The sequence below is a fragment of the Trichogramma pretiosum genome, unplaced genomic scaffold (genome assembly GCF_000599845.2).
Source record: "Trichogramma pretiosum strain Unisexual culture from Peru unplaced genomic scaffold, Tpre_2.0 scaffold9, whole genome shotgun sequence".
Taxonomy (NCBI): domain Eukaryota; kingdom Metazoa; phylum Arthropoda; class Insecta; order Hymenoptera; family Trichogrammatidae; genus Trichogramma; species Trichogramma pretiosum.
This window is the reverse complement of record NW_019641697.1, coordinates 2,342,694-2,363,064: the sequence shown is the minus strand read 5'-3', so window position 1 is coordinate 2,363,064 and position 20,371 is coordinate 2,342,694. Positions and strand designations below refer to the sequence as shown.

General features: G+C 32.4%; 3 protein-coding genes across 4 annotated transcripts in view; 2 read left to right on the top strand and 1 right to left on the bottom strand.

The window, feature by feature from the left end:
* Positions 1-13,500, top strand: part of LOC106651689 (polycomb protein Asx) — a 29,876-nt gene extending 16,376 nt beyond the window's left edge. For both annotated transcript variants that reach the window (XM_014370319.2, XM_014370320.2), the window contains exons 3-6: positions 1,732-2,733; positions 4,744-5,502; positions 7,934-8,167; positions 13,103-13,500. In XM_014370319.2, the coding sequence (XP_014225805.1) occupies positions 1,732-2,733; positions 4,744-5,502; positions 7,934-8,167; positions 13,103-13,462 (2,355 nt within the window). In that variant the 3' untranslated portion in view covers positions 13,463-13,500. The remainder of the gene's footprint in view (positions 1-1,731; positions 2,734-4,743; positions 5,503-7,933; positions 8,168-13,102) is intronic.
* A 1,522-nt stretch (positions 13,501-15,022) lies between these two features.
* Positions 15,023-15,595, top strand: LOC111694363. Its single transcript, XM_023462276.1, has 2 exons — positions 15,023-15,433; positions 15,503-15,595. The coding sequence occupies exons 1-2, from the start codon at positions 15,108-15,110 to the stop codon at positions 15,522-15,524; spliced, it is 348 nt and encodes a 115-aa protein (XP_023318044.1). The 5' UTR covers positions 15,023-15,107; the 3' UTR covers positions 15,525-15,595.
* Positions 15,596-17,817: 2,222 nt separating this feature from the next.
* LOC106651507 (26S proteasome complex subunit SEM1) lies at positions 17,818-20,007 on the bottom strand. The gene is made up of 3 exons (XM_014370034.2): positions 19,818-20,007; positions 19,527-19,623; positions 17,818-18,109 (listed from the first exon to the last, which is right to left on the bottom strand). Exons 1-3 carry the CDS (start codon positions 19,885-19,887, stop codon positions 18,055-18,057), a joined length of 222 nt encoding a protein of 73 aa, XP_014225520.1. The 5' UTR covers positions 19,888-20,007; the 3' UTR covers positions 17,818-18,054.
* Between the last annotated feature and the right edge of the window lie 364 nt (positions 20,008-20,371).

The following is a 20,371-nucleotide window of genomic DNA, read 5'->3' as shown; positions in this document are numbered from 1 at the left end:
CCCCCCCCCCTAAGTTAATAAAGCCATTAAGAAATTTTTGTTTATTAACGAATTTTTACGCAAATACTATCTTAAAGAATTAATGTATACTTTCATCTTTACAACTGCACAATTTCAAAGCGTAAAAATTACAATCTAGCACCAGCATATGAGCTTTATCACGTCAAAAATGATAGAGCAAAAAAAAAAAATGAAATTAAGTAAGCACTTTTGAAAAGTACAATGAAAAATGATAATTAGCGAAAGGTCAGAGGCTCAAATTTTAATTTTCAATTACCAATTTGCATACTGATTTCTGAGGTGAATATGAAAAAATATTTGAATAATGATTATTTATATAAATTTTGCCCAGAAATCATGCACTCGAAAATCATGTCAATAACGTTAAACCCCTTAAAACCAAAGTATAACAAAAGTCTAAAAATAAAATTGTTCGTCTTTAATCATGCCTTCTAGGAATTCTGACCGGACTTTCACGTCAAACATCACTTTAGTGAAACGATCGCTGTCGACAGTTTGTGCGCTTCAACTGCGTTGACTTTCGGGTGGTAACAACGCACCCTGATTCCGTGTAGGGAGAATCTCAAACACTATATACTTGTGGTCGCGTTTCGTCACTCATCAGTTAGGACCCGATTTAGGAAGATAAGATCCTTTTTCAGAGGACCAAATCGCATTTTTCCGAAATTTATTTAATATCGCTAATATGTCATTAATTCCTAGTCCAGTGTAGAGTGCTTCAGATAAAAAAGTGCAAGAGAGTTTTTTGTTCAAAATTCTCCAAATTTTCAGAAAAAATATTTTTAGTTTTTTTCATTTCTTTACAAGGAAGCTCTTTGCCAATAAATTGGCAGCGATTTTTTTAATTTGTCAATAAAACAAAACATGTATTCATACATGCATTGATTAAATGCATAAGCACGAGAAAGAAAAATAACTCAACGTAGTCAAGTCGGTGAGCTACGCAGACTGTCGTTGCTTTTGCTCTTTTGTTGCCTCATATGCGTAAATAGTCATCTGCGCGTGCGAGAGCGAAAGAGAAAAAGATATACTACCAAAGTGGCGCTCGCTCGGACGGTCGTTTTTCATGGGTTTAACCTTCATACCAAACGCCGCTAAAAATGTTTCACATCAATAATTATTTCATACACCACAATTTAAATAATATTTATTGTTGGGTTTTCACTGATCGGTGGAAGGATAAGGTAAATTGGGGGAAATGCTAGCTCGGGGAAGATGCCACTTTGCTATATTTTTGTAAGATACACGCAAAAAAATTAAAATGAATAAACCATAGCAATCTATGATAATAAGATTGCATCAAAATTAAATAGCTGCTTTCTCACTTTTATTATCAGTCGATTTTCGAGCGTTAAAGGATATGGTCTTGTTTGCTCCGAATTTTTTGTAAATTTCAGTGTGTAATTATTTTTTATAATTATAATTATTTTTTTATCCTATGAATATGTGTTAATTGATAATTATAAATGTTGCCGTAAAGATTACTTTGGTGCAGTGGCACAAACTTAGTGGCACAGCACAAACAAGTGCAGTTGTTCACCCAAATTCGTGGTTCCTCGACGTAGTGAGCAACGTTCAAATTTTAATTTAAACGGTTATTTTAAAAATATATTGGATTAAATAAAAATGAATTACATTATACGATTATTTTTTGATATGTATTATGAGTTATCAGTTCATTGTGTGAAATAATTCTTTATATTTTTTTAGGATGCAGCTGGGTCCGGGTTAAGTAATGAATTTTTTGCCCGAGCTTGCCAAGAATGGAAAAAACGTTTATCTGAAGGTGAATTCACTCCCGAAAATCAACAAAAACTTAAATTGGAAATAGAAAAAAGTAAAACTAAATTAGATCCATGGAAAATTAAACATTTTGAGCCCGTTTGGGGAGAAAAGTGGGACATTCATAAACTTAAATCAAGATTACAAAGTCTTAAAGCACTTTCACGATACTCTAAAACATATGAATCAACTCTTTTACATTCCCAAACCGAATCGGATATAAATGAAATATTGAAAAACTTTTCTGATGGTGGGCCTGAAGATAGACTAGTAGAAAAAAATGAAAGAAACATGCTATCTTTTGTTCAATGCATTTCAAATCAGAATGATCCAATATCTTTTTGTGATCAAATAATAATGCCTAATTTCAATATTTCTTTGCATATTCTAAATGAGAACGAACTTGATGACGACGAAGACGATGATATCGAAGATGAAGATGAAGATGATGAAGGTGAACAACGGTTTGATGAAGATTATGAAGGACATGATGGCGATGAAGAGGATGAAGTAGAGTCTCACATTTCATTTAATTATACTGAAGAAAATGAAAACAATAATGATGATGCCATCGATAGTGCTCCATTTGAAAAAGAAAGTATGAAGCGGAATTCTTCAGATTTATCGGACTCGACTGAAATTTATAATTCAAAAGTTAATGCCTCCGACAGTATTAATGAGGTGGAAAACACAAAATCTTTCACAGTGTCGGAAAGTGAAAAATGTCCTTCTGTTCCTAACTCTCCAACCGAATTAGGTGAAAAAGTGAAGAATACATCAGAAGTTGAACATATATTACAAAATCGTAGTTTTTTTCAATGTTGTTCTAGTGATTTTATAAATGATCCTGAATCGACTAACAAAGAAAGTTCTATTAAAAATAAATTAGTTCATAGTATTCCTCCGAAAGATGACATGGAAATAGAAAAGGTATTCAAACGTGATTCACTAATTAATTTCAAACGCTATCTAAAATTTTGAATATTTTTTACTATAAATAATAAATTTAGGTCTATAAATTAATTATTTATATCAATTTTTATTTAGTTATGGAGTATGTGTTTTTTTCAATTTTTAAAAATCGAGAATGAAGAAAAACTCAGAACAAGCTTATTTGTAGATTTACATACTATTTTTTCACTTTTTTAAAAATCGTAGCTCCAGCGCGAAAACCGCATTAATAAACGCGAGAGGCAAAAACGTGCGCCTTAGTTATATTCTTTTGATATAGGGCAAAAATTCAGACTTGTTCTTTCATCAATTCCAAGACTTCTTTGTCCTATAAATTTTTTTCCTAAACTCAATAATTTTTACGATGTAAGAAAAATATTTTGTATCCTTATTTTGAATAAAATTCCAGAAAGGAAACTCAATTAAGAAAAAAGACTGAAATTTTACTTGTGGTGCTTTCATATATAAAATAGATTCCAGATAATCTAACTGCCAGAAGTGAAACTTCAGAGTCTTTTTCCTTAATTGAATTTTCTGTCTGGAATTTTATTCAACTTTTCTCGATTTTGAATGTTTGTTTTTCAATTGCGTTTTAGCTTGCTTGAATTTTAATTTTTTTAAATATTTTCAAGACTTCTTCGTTTAAAATAATCCTAAAATCCTAAAAAGTGGGTTTTAGGTCGAAAAATTTTAATTTTTCTTTTTGCAATTTTTTTACATTATCATTGCTCAAAAACTGTACTAGCAGGTGTTACCAATTTTTTAGGTGGTTTTTATAATTGCGCCAAACAGCGTCTTTTCGACAAGCTAGCGTAGTGATCCCATGTTAAAGTACTGAAATTTTAATGATTATATGTCAAAAACTGTAACGCTGAAGATTGTGAAATTTCTCCTACATATTAAAAGCATCTTTAACAATCCTGTGTGCTTTAAATTTCATGAGATTCTATAAATAGTAATTTTTTGAGGGAACTATGTTAAAATAATTTAACCCATTAAGTCCGGGACGGACACATTTTGGATACTCTTTTCAACCGTCGTACGTTCGCTATAAATGGGGTCTGGAGAACTTGCGAGTAAGTTTATTCTACGCAAAATTGAAATGAACTTTCAGAATACGGTGTCAGATTTTCTAAATAACAAACAGGTCTAAAGATAAGGCTGGTTTTATAAAAAAAAAACGTGATTTTGAAAACAATTTTTTGCCTCTTTTCAAATTTTCACATGAAAATCTTTTAAATCCTGGCGTCTTCGGTACAAATAAAACGTCACTGGGTCCTTCTCTTAAACTTATGATGGTTCCTATTAGTGAAATATGATTTCAAGTACAAAAAATGGCGACTGAAAAAAGAAAATATATAAGGAAATTTTTGGAATTTTTAGCTCAAAAACGATGGATTCTTAGTATTTATCAACAAACTCATTCATCAGTAAAAATTTTTCCTCGAATCCATCGTTTTTGAGTTGAAAATACCAAAAATTTCCTTACATACTTTCGTTTTCGAGTCGCCATTTTTTGTACTTAAAATCATATTTTACTAATTGGAACCGTCATTACTTTAAGAGAAGGACCTATGGACGCTTTATTTGTATCGAAGACGCCAGGATTTAAAAGATTTTCATGTGAAAATTTGAAAAAAAAAAAAATTTTTTTTAAAATCACGTTTTCTTTGATAAAACAATCAATACGTTTTGACCTGTTTGTTAAATCGAAAATCTGACACCGGATTCTGAAAGTTCATTAAATTTTGCTTTCTCGCCATTTCTCCAGACCCAAAATGGTATCCAAAAGGGTTAAAAAAGTATCCAAAATGTGTCCTTCCCGGACTTAATTGGTTAAGACAAAGATCCTGAAACAATTTCATTCTTTAAAAGCTGTACCTTAGCAACAGCTTAAACATTAACTTTAAATAATGCAATTTAATATTTTCACTGATTTTCAAACTTCTTGCAAGTGCAACTTATTGAATTAATTTTCTATTGTTACAGGGAGAAACTTCCTATCCTTGGACAATAGTAACTACGAATATGGAAACACTTTCTCCTTCAAATCTGAATACAACAGCATTGGATAAAATTTCAAATGAACAGTCAATTTTTTTTAGCAAGAAAGAAAATTCTCATGATTGTCAATCAGATGGTACTGAAGTTAATTCAAAAATTATGAAAAATGTGTCATACAATATGCCTGTGGCTCCATGCTTAGTAGAAAACATTCAATCCACTCAAAATCAGCCTTTGATAAATATTTCTCATGCTCAATCAATACATTTTTTGCAAAATAATCAACATTCGTATTCATTCCCGCATACGTTTTCTAATGTATTACACAAATCTAATTTTACTTCCGAAGAAACGATGACATTTTCTACTGACCAAAAAAATTTTCCTAATGACAGTGTTAATATTAGTGAGTGCCGGCTCGTAGAAAAAAGTCAACATATTATGATTCCAAAACGTTTCTTAACAGATCTTAATTTTGCCTCTATGAATTCTATGACATTATCAAAAAAAAGTTCGCTTCCAATTGAAAAAAAGCAGATAATCTCAGAAGTTCAAACCAAATCATCTCAACATTTATTAGCGCCAAGTGTACTTGACAAAACAAGTCGTCCTAAAAATTTGAATGCCACAACTGGGTCTTCGAGGAATAGTATTAGAGATTTCAGCGTTGTGCGATCTCGAAACCATAACAAAGAACCACCAGGTGTCGTAAATTTTGAACGCAGTTATCAAATCTGCCAAGCTGTAAGTTAATTTTTTTATTTTTATTATCTGTTCTCAATTATATACGATTTCAAATAAAAAAGGATTTTTTTAAAATAAAATTATTTGGCTGCATTTTTTTGGTGTTTAAATTTTAGGTTTATTTATTAGAAAAAGATATATTAATTATCACGCACTTGAGTTAATATTATATTATGTGCACATCAATTTTAATCATTTTAACAATTTAGTAACTATTAGCACTGGATGTGTGAAATTTTACAATTATAGCAAATACAATAGAAATTAGTACAGTGCATGACCCTCAAACTGACATATCAAATGATGTGACTTCGTTCCCATATGATGTAGACTTGGGGGGTTATGGACCAAACGCTCTCGAATTGACGTTGAGGAGCATAGGAACACTATGCGAGGATCAATTTGTAAACTATGGGTATACCTGTTATACCAAAGCTAAAAGTGTATCGAAGCAAATAGTTTGATCTACTCAATTTTCGTTTTGATTGCATTAGTGATCTAAATAATATGCATATTTAAATTTTGTACTTTTATAGCACTGCGTGGTCAAGTGGGGTCCGATTCATTAGACTTCATATATGCTTGAGCTTATGAATTATTCTTAAGCTATTAGTAAATTGATGAAATCATGAAAAAAAGCTAGCTACTAAAAATTTATGACAAATCTTGTGATCGATTCTCTTTTAAATTTTGCATGCTATTGAAGAACATAAATTATGAGGTGATAACGCCAAGATAATTTTTTTCACATAAGATATTTGGTAACATCTAAGATGATTATCTTCATTTGATCAAAAAACTTTTTTTTGGCTTCAAAATTAACTCAAAAATTATTCTTAACAATAAAACTTTACGCGATAACCTCATATTTTATATACTTAAATAGTATGTAAAATTTGAAAATAATTGATTGTTAAGTATTTCAAGCTGGCGTGAGGTATATACAGTTGATTCTTCCGAAATCTGCTTTTTTGCGTATTAAAAATGAAAAAATGGTGAATTTTTTTTCAAATTGAACGGCGCAAACCAGTTTACCTATTTTTAAACCATAAAATATGAGTTATCATTGAATCTGTGGTCTTGAGATTTCGTTTTACGAAAACTAGATCCGATTTCATGCTTAAAATTGATTATTTTTGGTTACAAATCGCTACTTTAATCAACTAAGTTTGAAAAATAAGAAATGCACAAAATTTCCCGTACTACCCGAAATTTGGTCATGAAAGACGAGTCGTTTGACGATGCGAGCGGTTAAAAAGCTCATGATATTTATGTCCACGAATGTGATCTTTTTTTTATCAAGCACATGAATTAAATAAAAAGCATTTTTCAAGGCCCTACGATACACTTAAACTTTACTTTAAATGTATGGAAGGTGGTCTAGTAGTTATTATAGGCTTAGATGATTATAAAAATTCATGGTATCCCCAATGAAAATATTTTATAAGTTCTTAGACAAGATTTTAAAAAGATCTTGTATAAGATCTTATGCAAGAACTTACGTATGATAATCGACTTTGTAAGTTCTTGCATAAGATCTTGATAAAACTGGAAGACTTCAGGTAGCAAATTCTTAGGAAAGTTTTTGATTTCATTACTAGACTTGAAATAACAAGTTCTTATATAATTTGAATTTCATGATTGTGATGAAGTTTTACTATTTTATCAAGATCTTATACAAGAACTTGCTACCAGATGTCTGACAATTTTATCAATTCAAGAACTTACAAGGTCGATTATCATACGTAAGTTCTTGCATAAGATCTTATACAAGATCTTTTTAAAATCTTGCCTAAGAACTTATAAAATATTTTCATTGGGGATGTGCAAGTAGAGTTGGTTTTGAGATCTAGACATGACATGGAGGTGACATTTGGCATATATATTTCCATAACATTTATACTGGCACTAAAATATTGAAATATTCATGTCCAATCAGGAAGAATACAACAATATTGAATGAATGACGGATCCAATTTTGGCTTATTTTTACTAGTTTAAAACATGGCATGTAGACTTGCACAACGCAGATTTCGGGAAAATCAACCATATAGTATCATTATGCAGTTGCGCTTACTATTTAAGAATACTTAAATCAAAAATAAAAACTTGAATTATACCAATAAACTAATACCTCCCATCTCAACAAGCATAAAAAATAATGAACGTAAAATAACTGTAATTTTTTACATATTAATACTGTTTATTTGAACTATTCATTAAAACTAGCTCATTTTTTCTTGTAGATGGCACGATTTACATTACGAGAACAATGCAAAAATTTTCTAACAAACTTTTTTTTTAAATAAATACCCTATGTGTTATTTTCAATGATAATTTGAAGTAATCTGAATTCATATTATACTAATACTGAACTATTATTATTCATTAAATTTTCTTCATAAATTTAAACTTTATATGATTGATCTAGGTAATTGCTAAATCGCCAAATAGACATCAGCTTCAAGCTCACTTGAAACCACCACCGAGTTTAATGTCAAAAGAAGAAAATTCTCGATTGAATAGTTCATCACAAAGTTCTGGTTCAAGTCATTACGTGGATACCAAATCTTACTTCGTAAATAAAAATCAAGTTACTGAAAAAAAGATTACCAAAAACAAAAAAGAACTTCATAAATTTAGCGAAAAGAAAAGGATGGAAAAGGTAATCATTTTTAACTAATTGTTATTAAAAAATTACTAGAAATAAAATTAAGTATTCATAACGTGTAGACTCAGAGTTGACGTACTTTACAACATGAACGCACTTACTTGATTTATGTGTCGGTTGTCTGGCACTTCATTTACTCTGACTGTTCAGACTATAAAGGCAGTTTCTCCACGAAATAATTTTCTCTAAACTAATCAAGGGCTAAGTACAACAAATTACAATTAAGGAGGCTCTACACCAATCATAAAAATAGTACAGCGAGGCATCTGTCTGTCTCTTCCTCGCATTAGGCAGACAACCGCTCGCACTATTCGAAATCAATGATTTTACGCACATTTTGTTTAATTACTCATTAGTTAGTTCGGTAAGGGGTAATTTTTAACATACCAATCGAAAGCTTGGAACTTTCTCTTTCAGAAAATATATTTTTTATTAAGATGGTTGATCTTTTAAATTAGTTATAAACAATAAAAGACCTTGTCCCATAAGAGCCCGTGTTAAAATCGCCATTTTCAAACTTGTTTATCTCGAAAGTTTGATCGTCAACCACATGTTTTTTTTGGAATCTCATTTTGAAGATCTCACAAATCGATTGATATAAGTTTTATGTTGTTGGATGATCTAATGTATTATGTGTAGAGCCTCCTTAAGTACAACAGTTAGACTAGAATAATTTGTAAGTTTAGTCGTTGATCAAGAATATTTTACCGATAATCTTTGGAAACTGTTTATGGGATCGCAGAAACATGAGAAACTGTAGGAACAAGTAAATTTTCCATGGGTACTTTGTCTGTAGCTATGGTTGTGTTTGTAAATAAGTATTAATTTCCAACAAATGTCTGCATGTATGTAAATGGTCTTTTCCACGTCCCCCTTATTTCGGAAAAGTACCCGACATAGGAGTGAAGTGATCTACGTTATATCATGATCCCGATCATGACAATCTGCCTCGGCAGTGTCAAGTCTGGCCTTTGTCATCAAATTGTAAATGCCCTAACGCTACAGCTTAAAAGAGGATTTAGAAACCTCTCCACCTTAAACAAAAAATTATTAATATCCATACGAATCAAGGTCCTTTATAAACGTGCTATCAAGAAGGACATTAGCAAAGAACTTTTCACCTAGCTAAGTGCCTCTGACCTTGACCAAGACTTCGCAAACAATCCTGGCGTTTGCAGGAATGAGGACCACCACTATCGCCTTGCCTGATAACCTCGCTGCTAAGGTGATCCAGTTCAACCACATATGAGGCCATTCAAGAACAACTTAACAGTTTCCGAGTTCACTTCTTTAAGTTACTTCACATATTGTACCGAAATCAAGTACTTGAGCTGAAAGAACTTGTAGTAGAATCAGAGAGCATATGGCACTTAGGCTGAATGGAGAGCCAAACAAAGCTCTCAAGATCGCGATCGTCTCGTACTTTGACCTCTTTCAGAGAGTATGTAAGGCGTGCCTCTAGAACTGAGATAAAGGCTAATTTTACTACCAAAACTGTTTATTTAAATGAAGCATTATAAGTTATAACGGGAAGTTGATCCGTAGGATCCGTGGGACGTAAAGGCAGATTGGGTTTAGCTGAGGAACTAGTCGTGCTTATTAATTTTACTATAAATCGATTTATTTAAAATTAAAGCTAAGGACACACAAAATAATTAGAATTGAATCAGGCAATGGCCTGTGTAAATAAATACAGCAATAGATTAAGTTGGCTTATGCCAAAGATAGGACACACGTGCACGACTATGATCTCGGCGAGCCGTTGCTCCGCTCAGTATGCGAAGAGAGAGATTACTTTTTAAGTCGAACAGGTACTTACAATTGGCAGTCGGCCTCTCGGGATGGCTCGCTTGGCACCCTCGTGTCGTAAGGCACTTGTACAAAACCCGTGACTCGACTTTGACTCGAATATGCAATCGTGACTTTACAATTAGTTAATAAGGCCAGCGTATGCCTATCAACGTAGTACGCGGTATAACAGCTCGTAACAGTCTCGGCTCGTGGCCTTTCAATCATAGGCGCGAGCCCCGAAAATCTCTCTCCCCTCTCTCCTCGCACACCAACGGTGCCGCGACTCGTCGATCAACGATCCGTCGTGCTAAAATAACATCATATAATATTTATAATTATTATACTTAATAACAATTGCTGGGAGAGAGTCTAACGAATAATATATTCGTTACAAAGTCGCGTTAAGTACGTGGATAAGTGACCGCCAGGGAACCCATTCCGTCAAGAGGATAGCGTCCTCACAGATCGCTCAGCAGTGTTTGCCAGCGTCATCATGTGCTAGCGGGAGATGCAATAAAGGCACCGACCAACTCCGGTATGGGTTTTTCTCACTGAGTTGTTTCCCATATCATGGGCATAACCCCAGGCAAATGCGGGGATGGATGGATGTAAAGATAGGAAAAGGATAGATAAAAAATGCTTAGGGTAAAATGGAAGGTAAAAAGGTTAAGGAACATAGGATAGGTAAAAAAGTTATGAAAAATTGAAAATAAAGGTATAGGTCTCCAGTACGGAGGGCACTTTCCAGGCCAAAAAGGCTGACGGTGTATTACACCCCCCCGCCCCCCCTCCCCCCATATATATATATTTCGATTCCGATGGACCTTCCGATGAGTAGTATGGTTTTCCAAGGATGATAAAATATTAACGCCATCGAGTTCATTATCTTCGCCGCTTGTGAATATAACTAAGGAGTACAGCGCTGTAGGTACCTTAAGGGGAGTCATACACCAATTCACTCCTCTTTGTCATTTTTTTATATAAACTACAGTTTAATGTCAATCTACATTTTCAACATAAAATTGACATCCTTAAGCCCTAAAAAATGTAAAAAAAGTTGCATGACAGGCCTTTGCATCTAAAAATAGCTCATTTTTGCTATTTTAGCCTTTCGGCATTGTGTGCAAGGTTCAGATCAGAGTTTTTGATGTGGGAGGTCCTGATAGGTCTCAAAATCTTCAGAAAAGTATCTTTTATGGGCTGAGTTTTGTGGAATTTTAATTTAGACCTTGATATCAGTCCTATTATTCAATATGTGTTCAAAAACATTGATATCTTTTTTTTATATCTTGCTTTTTCACATCTGTTGGCATACAAACTTTTTTATAACTCTAATCAAAATTCCACAAAACTCAACCCATAAAGGATACTTTTCTGAAGATTTTAAGACCTATCAGGAACTCCCACCTCAAAAATTTTGATCTGAACCTTGCGCACAGTGCCGAAAGGCTAAAATAGCAAAAATGAGCTATTTTTAGATGCAAAGGCCTATTCTGCAACTTTTTTCACATTTTTAGAGCTCAAAGATATCAATTTTATGTTGAAAATGTAGATTGACATTAAACTGTAGTTTATATAAAAAAAAATGACAAAGAGGAGTGAATTGGTGTATGACTCCTCTTAAACGTTACTAAGGTGTTGAACTCGGCACGATGGAACGAAACCCTCACTGCATCACGCCGAAAAGAAACACTCAATCATCAACTAGAGATTATTGCTAGTAATTATTTCTTGGATTATTATTTATCGATTGTTTAACACCGATGACGGTCCAGAGTCTTGCGGCGTCAAGGTAGGAATCCTGCAAGAATTAAACCTGGGCCTAACCTTATGGAACGTAATGAACGACGCCATCCTGTACCTGAACCTTGAAGGAAGCACACATAGTCGGCTTTTCAGATGACATCGTCATACTCACTACAGGCAAGCACTCGTTTAAATTCGAAAATCACCTCAATAATAACAGGAGGGAAATATCAATTATCATCAACACAGTAGGTGACTGTAATATAATCTTAACTCCCCAAACTCGCTACTTGGATTTACAAATGGACGCCACAATGCACATCCATGTATTTTTAAAATTAAAAATAAGTTTATTGAAATCGTTATTTGGGTCTACATTCTAGCAATCAGCCTATAATTCTACTCTATCTACAATCTAATATCTAGTATCAAAATTTAAATTGAGTACAAAATTACGATACGTTTCTTCAATAGGTATTTTAGGTTTAGTAGTTCCATATCGATATATATTTTGATTACGTATTTTTGATACAAACTTTTGATACTTAAAGTACGTATGTACTTTCAATACATATCAAAAATACTTATTTATTTTCAACAGGAGCATGATTATTTTATGAAATAAAGAGCATCCAATAATGAATATTTTTGGGCAAATTCATTGACCAATGTTCCAGATAGGTTTGAATATTTTTCTTTCTAGTCAGTAAACGATATCTATGATACTTTACCTTAAACCTTCCACATCGGCTAATTAGAGATAATTCGACGATGGCATTTTATCATTTTTTGAATACCAAACCATTGAAAAGCAAATTTACTTTTTCACTTTAAATTTATTTTTACTCGTTAACCATCAACTTAATGTAAAAATTGTGTAGAATGAAAAAAATGCTTAATTGTTTAAAGTACATGTAAAAATTTTTTTAATTTTTCTGACCTTTACCTGAATTTAGGAATGATGATCGACCGATTTCGAATAATCCGCAGCGCGCCTATCGAACTCGTTACGCTCGTGCGTTGACCTCACACGGCGAGGCTATTATGAGCACCTTATATCTCACCAAAGGGGGCCTTCTTAGCACAGTACTATAAAAAATTATACGATACTTGTGACTCGAGTAGCCCATTCTGAACATGGCCCTAGCCTAGCCAATCGCGCCCTGTAACAATGGCTCACTCAAGTCGCATGTATCATAATATACTAATGTTATCTCTTTTCATAGTGTCTGACAATTAGATGTTTTTTTGAAAATATAATTTCCAACGTGGGTAAAACTTTTTTCTCCTCGAATTATATTGTTTACAATTTATATTATTAAAAATCAAAGAAATGAATTAAAAAATAATCTATATTTTGATATTAAATTTTTAATTATTTTATTTCCATAGATCGATAAGCATGTCGAGCCGGATCAAAACTTCGAGCAAATTAGTAATTTAAATATGACTCGATCGTCATCGGCTCCTCCACTACCACAGCAAATATCTGGTATGTGTTTTAGAGTACATTCAACACGTGGAAGGCCAGCTAGTGTTGAAAGTGGATTCAATCTTGCTACCTTAGATATTCCAAAAAATCGCAATAATGAGCCAAGTGAAAAAATTACTTGTGACACTACAAATAAAACAACCCCTACTTGTGATTGTGGGGTTCAAGGAGCGATGATGATATGTAAATTATGTGGAGCATTTTGCCATGATAAGTGTTTAGGATCACAATGTGTATGTGCAGTTTGTCTTGTTCCATAAAATTAATTTTTTTTGTATAAATATCGAGTATTAATAAAATTGACCAATTGTATTTATATCAAATTAATTTTCACAAATTATACATCAGATACTTCAGCAACGATTTTCTGTTGATGCATCTCTCTAAATACATCTATCATTTTTATTGTTCTTATTTTTGATCTTATTATCTTTTATCTTTTATATACTTTATATATATTATATTATATATTATATTATATAATATATTATTATTTATATTATATTTATATTATATAGGGTGAATGCGCCATATTTCGGACACTTAAGAAAAAATATTTCTTTACTCATTTACAGAGCTTGTGCACGACTTTTGAAAATTTTCTAAAAATGCCTTCTGATAGAAAAAAAAGTAACCTTTCAAAGGAGTGCATGCACTTGGCCAAAAAATGCTGGTGATATTTTAAAAATATAATTAAAGCCAAAAAAATACGAATCGTCCATTTTTCGACCACCTCACTGAGCCGTCAAAGACCCTGAACTTGGAACTCGGTTAAATTTTTATTTTCGACATCTAATAGCATAATAAATGAACATAAGTGTCCAGAAGTGCACGAGGAACCTATTGTCGATTTTCAAATTGAATAAAAAACTTTTTAATAAAAATTATTAAGGATTAATGTAACGAACACTGGATGAATGATTGTATAGAAAAGCCCAATTTTCGACCAGGTCAGAATTATAAATTGAGTAACGAAAAAGATCTAATCATTTTCAAGGGTACTAAGAATTTCCTCTGATACAATAACATTTATAGAATCGAAAAAATATTTTATTGCGTCAAAATTTCGCATATATTTCTATTTATTTGAATAATATCTTAGGGTGGCCGAAAATTGGATGGTGGCTAGTTATAGGCACATTCACCCTATATTTTATATTTTTATTTTATAATATAAAAAAAAATGTCCGAAAACGACCTCTGATTGGCTGACACTGACGATGACTGACGCTAGCCGACTCGATACGAGAGCCTGCGCTGCTAACTGTCAACAAGCAGTTAGTACTTAAGTATCCTCAAAACACGAATGAAAAAATCGACGCTCGCAAAGCGCATCTGAAACTTACTATCTCTGAATCTTAAACTTGCTTGAATGCATCTCAAAAAACTTCAAATAGCCGGACATACTAGGCACAAGTGCCGACATAAGCACCGTACAAATTTTTTCTTGAGCTTGAGTACATGGTCGCGTGTAATGGTCTGTTTGTATTGAACAATTAAGGTACAGACAGCAGAGAAAGCACTGGGCCCACTAGCGACGGCAGGACGGGGAGGAAATGAGCTGAGCCGACGAACCTCCTGGACGTCAGTCATGGTGTTGTCTGCTCCAATTAGTTTCAGGATAGAGCAGCATGGGCGGCGAAGATCCTTACCAACAGTGGCGACCATGGTGGAAGGAATACCCACGATATTCAGCTCGGTGCAAAGCCTTATCGTTTTCAAATAGTGTTGAATTTCGCACTGGCAAGTCTCAACCACACAGATGCGCCGCAAGAGGTCTCCCAAAGTCTCAATCGCCGCGTTAAGTTTCTTATGCGAGGCAGCGGCCCCGGTCTTCAACTCATTACAAGTCGAATCGACCTCCTTTACATACTCATCTGACCTGTAGGTTTCGGGTTGACAGACATGCTCGAGCAAGAAATTGGTTGTACAGGCACCCCAACGGTGCCGATGACACGCCGCAAATCAACACTGAACATGCGCGATTCAGAACGCGAGACCGCAATCGTATGGGCCACACTCTCACGCCGAGCAGTAAGAACCTCAGCAGGTACAGCACTGAGCGTAACTGAATCGGTTACAATCAGCTTTCCACACTTCCTGTATTTATTATTCTGCATCGGCAGAGTGAAAATTTCCGTTGTAAACGACACGATCAGGTCACGGTACACAAGTTTTGTCTTCCGTTACATAAACACAGAAAATCCACATACCGGGCACACGATTCACAGGTAAACAGATCTAACACGGCTAACACAGAACCACAATAAATCAACTAATTTTGGAATTTTCACTCTTAGGTTAAGGAAACTTATTTTTTAACTTTTAAGGCACCCGCAGCAATCTGACAGCCAAGCAACTGCAACAGTCAGAACCCTGAAGCAAGAGAGAGAGAGAGAGAGAGAGAGAGAGAGAGTTACGCTACTCATATACACTGGGTGAACATTAATTTTGTCCGATGGAACCCTATGCTTACACACGTTCCACCACTCTAGTGAACCGAACAGAATTAACGCTCACCTAGTGTACACAACATTGGCTTTTTCGCTACCCATGAAAACTCTTTTTCACTCTCATTTGAATTTGATAATAGATATCCTTGAAAAGTATTATGGATTGTTGGAGCAAAATGCAATCTAACGATGAATATAAGGTCCCCAAAAATGTGTGTTAATAAGTATTGAAATAAAAAAACACAAAAGAAAAAAACGCATCGAAAAAAATGTTATTACGAAAAAAGTGGTTAGACCAAAAGCGGGTAGTCAGACCAAATTGGCTATGTCCACATAAGTCACATAGCTGCTACAACGTTGATCTATCATTAAGCAATTAATGTTAAAGCAGAGATGCAGTTATATACATGTTTCACACATGGGTGTGCCCGCCGAGCTAGATACTTGGACCTAAACAACAGCGCTAACTACACTTTCACGATGTACATTGTGCGGTGAAGAAAGCGATTAACCGATCTCAACTTTTCGAGGTCTGAGTATCTAACTCGGCGGGTGTACGCCATTTTTTATTGTTTCATATATTTTCAGATTGACTTTTTTTTACGTAACACGAAAAACCAAAAAAAAATCCATAAATATATTTGCCAATAAAAACATGGTAGATCGTTCAATGCGCTAGGCCGAATTCTGAACTATATAATATACCTATATTATAGGTGTAGATTTTTGCGAGAACGCTGCGGTTTTTTCATTTGACTAAGTAAAACAGGATGGCTCGCTTAGAGCCTCAGGTCGCAGTCTAGATTCGGCAACGACTTTCTCCGAGGAGGTCCAGATTTTTTTTATAACATTATCCCGCTGGGTGAAAGCTCGGTACACCTGGTATAAATCCCGGATCCAGCAAATGACTTTCCACGCTAGGAAGTCGACGTTTTTTCACGAGAATACCCCCTCAGGTGGCACGATCGGTACCCCAGGTATAAATTCGGACTTGGCGACGACTATTCTCGAGAAAATCGCGATTAACTATGCGACTAATTTGGGTGACTCTGCAAGCTCTAGCTGATAGCTCTAAACGTTTAGGAATAAAATCAAAATATTAATAATGCAAAGAATCCTAATTTGGTCTAAAAAATAATTATACTTTGGCATAACACATAAAAAGTTTACATTTTTTTATCTCAAATTTGAAAATTTGACTAGTAAGTGTAAATCCGTTTTCTTAGATACGTGTTCAATTTGAAACTCCTAGTCTTAAAAATAATTAAAATAAACTTTGAAATTCATAAATGCAATTATTGACTTACTTGATAAAACAGTCAAACTAAAATATTTATTTCACAAAGTAAAACGATACTCTAAATAGTTTATAATAAAATAAAATAAAATATTTCAAAATCGCGATAACACTTTTTGTAAAAGATTATATAACTAGGCCTTTTCTTAGTGCACACAACTGAAAATGATATTTTTCTTTAATTGTAGCAGACTGAAACGTTTTTAACGTGTAATAGCGAAAGCTGAAAGAGAAGGCGTGAAAGTTCAATGATTCAGATGAATAAAACCGAGCTCACAAAGTCCAAAAAGTGAAGGTAAGGGGTGCAGATTGATTTCGAGTTTTTTTTCGTAGAATCAATTAGTGACATCAAATAATCAATTAAGTTACTTTCTAGCGTGAAAAATCGTATGGCGTTTTTTCGTCATAGTATTGAAAAATCGATTTCCCCGGTAAGAATGGCACTCATTTACCAAGTTGCACGGAACATCGCTCGTAAGAATTGTTCAATTTTCTTGATCTTAAAAATGAAAAACTCTATAGTTACGATCCTTTCTAAAGTCCTTATAGCCAAAGGCTAGCCAGGAATGTCATATTCGAAAATCAAAAATGTCCTAAAAAATTTTCTATCCTAAGAAAATTAAATTAAAATCGAAGCATTATATACTGAAGGTACAACACCTAGAGTGTTTGACTGTTGATTGACAACGCTTCAGTTTTCTTAAAGGTACAACAGACTAGTAATAGTGCATGAAAATACTGAATGATTTATCAACACCAATATAGATAGTTTCACCCTAAGAAGCAGTTTTGCTCTTTTTCAATATATCCTACGTGGTGTAAAATATGTAATGAAAAGGAAAATTTAAAAATTTCAAGACAATAATTATTTTTGATTACTGTTTGTAGTAGAAAAATTTAATAATAACATCATTATTTAATTAATCATTAATGTACACAGGATGGTTATTGTCTTACAGTAAAATGAATAAACTAAGGTAATAATTATTCTGAACTTTATCATAAATTTGAACGAGAGTTATTCAAACTCATTACAAGAAAAATTTAATATTTGATAGGTCAAGTAGATGTTAGAAAATAAGATTCATCAATTTATAAATATTTATTGCTGTTTTTCGGCCTCTCCCATTTTGTATTTCTGTTTTTCCAATTGCAATCTGAAAAAATGAGAAAAATTTTAAAATTTATAATGCATTACAAACAGGGCAAAAATAGTATAAACTATTACATTAGAATAATTAAGTATGTTATAACAATGGAATCATAAATGAAATAAAGTGACAAGTCACATTATTTGGAATTAAATATAAATTAATATCTTTGAGTAAAAACTATGCTTGCTACTAAAACTAAAACTATATGTGTGCAAAATGAGTAGCTTTTTACATTTGTTGCATGATTACTACATTTCAAGAAAAAACTTTTTAAATATATGTATTATAAGATCCTAAAAAATAGTAGTGTGATTAGTTGTAATGTTAATACAAAAATGTATTTGATCCTTAGTTACAGTGTTTCCATAGATTTTGACATATGTCAGTTTTTGGAAAATGAGAGTGGTCTGTATATGGACAGATTATCAGGTGGGGTGACAAAAATAGTAATATTGGTAATTAAGAAATAAGTTGGAGTAAAATTTGAAAAATTTTGTTACTTTGAAAGATCTCATCAATTTTGCATCAAATAACAGCTAATCAAATCAAATGACAATATAAATAAACAATAAACATTTGAACTTATAATTATTATGTTCTATACATACGATATAAAACACATTTAAATTATATATAATATCAAAATAAAGCTTTTTATTATTAGATCTCTTACATCTTCTTATTAAATTATATATAAGATTATTGATAAAAAATTTGTTTGTATCTTTATCTACAGCACAACGCTATTTTTTTAAAGTTGAAATTAGCTATAGCCTAGGCTTTTTTATATCGGGGATATATAAGATTTACAAATACCATAAATCAAAAATTTGCCTGTATTTAAATAATTTAAAAATCTTCTTTCATATTCAAAAACTTTTGGTGATGTAGGCTATGACAAAAGTTCTAAAGGCAACGAAAATGAATTTCGTCACAAGAAACTGATAAAAACAATGTATTTTTAACCATTTACTTAGTTGTTATGAAACATTATAGTTTAGACATTTTTTCATAAATCAAGTATGACAAAAAAAAATAATATATTTATAATTCTAAATAGAATATACTTGGTGCATATCGTTTTAAACTTGTAGCTAATCAGTATTAATTTAAGTAATTAGTATTTATAATAGAGTATTGTAAAATTGAAAATTCATTCCATGCAAATATAAATTAATTTTTTTTTCTAAATATGAGTAAAATGTTACAACACTACCCAATTATCAACTTGTAATTTTATTTATATTTAAAAACTGAAAAGATTTCAACTAATTCTTTTGTATAATCATTCATAGTCAAATTATTAAAATTAACCTCACTCTACCTGAACTCAACAAGTATACTAATTTTTGTTTTAGGTGTATTTTAAAATTACTGAGATTGACTTATAACCATGTTAATAAAAAATACATAATTTTACCTTAACTGTCTACCAAAATCATCTTCAATATCATCATCATCCCAATTATCTTCCCAAACACTTATGTCCTCTCCATCTTCATCTTTAGACGTCCAATCTAAATAAATAAATAAAATAGTAGTTTCATTGTTTATTTTGCAAATGAATTACATTATTTCAAATAATTAAATTTGACATGATTAATGTCACAAAAATAATATTGTTGTTAGCATGTAATTGAGAGAATATAATCAACTTGTTTTGTATCATCCAGTTATTTAAACAAAAGATAGATATTACAAATGATTATACCTTCAGCAGGAAATTCTTCAAATTCATCATCTTCTTCCAAAAGTCCTAGATCTGTTTTAACTTTATCCATTTTTAAAATTTTCTGTCCGATAAACAAATTAAATATTGGTTATCCGTAAAACCTAGGTAGCGATTATCTCGGGTATAAATACGCAGAATACGCAGAATGAGAATCCAAATGTAAAACTTCTGGTAAAATTATGCGCCGGACACCTAAATGAATAGTATGCTATTTTCAATAGTCAGCGCCTCATTTCAATGTGGCGATCCCTTAACAATTATGAAAACCTAGTAGTTACTGCGTTCATTCAATTTTAAAAGTTCTCATAATACATTTGCAACATACGACTTCAAAAAAACATATTTCCAAAAAATTGTATAATTTCTTAACATTAAAAATCAACAACAATTTTCTGAAACATTATTTTCTCATATTTTTTATCAATCAATTATTAAATTGGCGCATTGTAAATTGGAGTCCACGCGATTCATAAACTGATAAATTGACTTTTAAAAAATATTGACTAAAAAAATACCGCGAGCGAACAAATAAA

Coding starts and splice junctions, on each gene's coding strand:
- LOC106651507 (XM_014370034.2), bottom strand. CDS start 19,887: ATGGATAAAGTTAAAACAGATCTAGGACTTTTGGAAGAAGATGATGAA. Junction 19,624..19,817: donor TGAAGAATTTCCTGCTGAAG/GTATAATCATTT, acceptor TTATTTATTTAG/ATTGGACGTCTAAAGATGAA. Junction 18,110..19,526: donor GATTTTGGTAGACAGTTAAG/GTAAAATTATGT, acceptor TCATTTTTTCAG/ATTGCAATTGGAAAAACAGA.
- LOC111694363 (XM_023462276.1), top strand. CDS start 15,108: ATGCTCGAGCAAGAAATTGGTTGTACAGGCACCCCAACGGTGCCGATG. Junction 15,434..15,502: donor ACCGGGCACACGATTCACAG/GTAAACAGATCT, acceptor TTTCACTCTTAG/GTTAAGGAAACTTATTTTTT.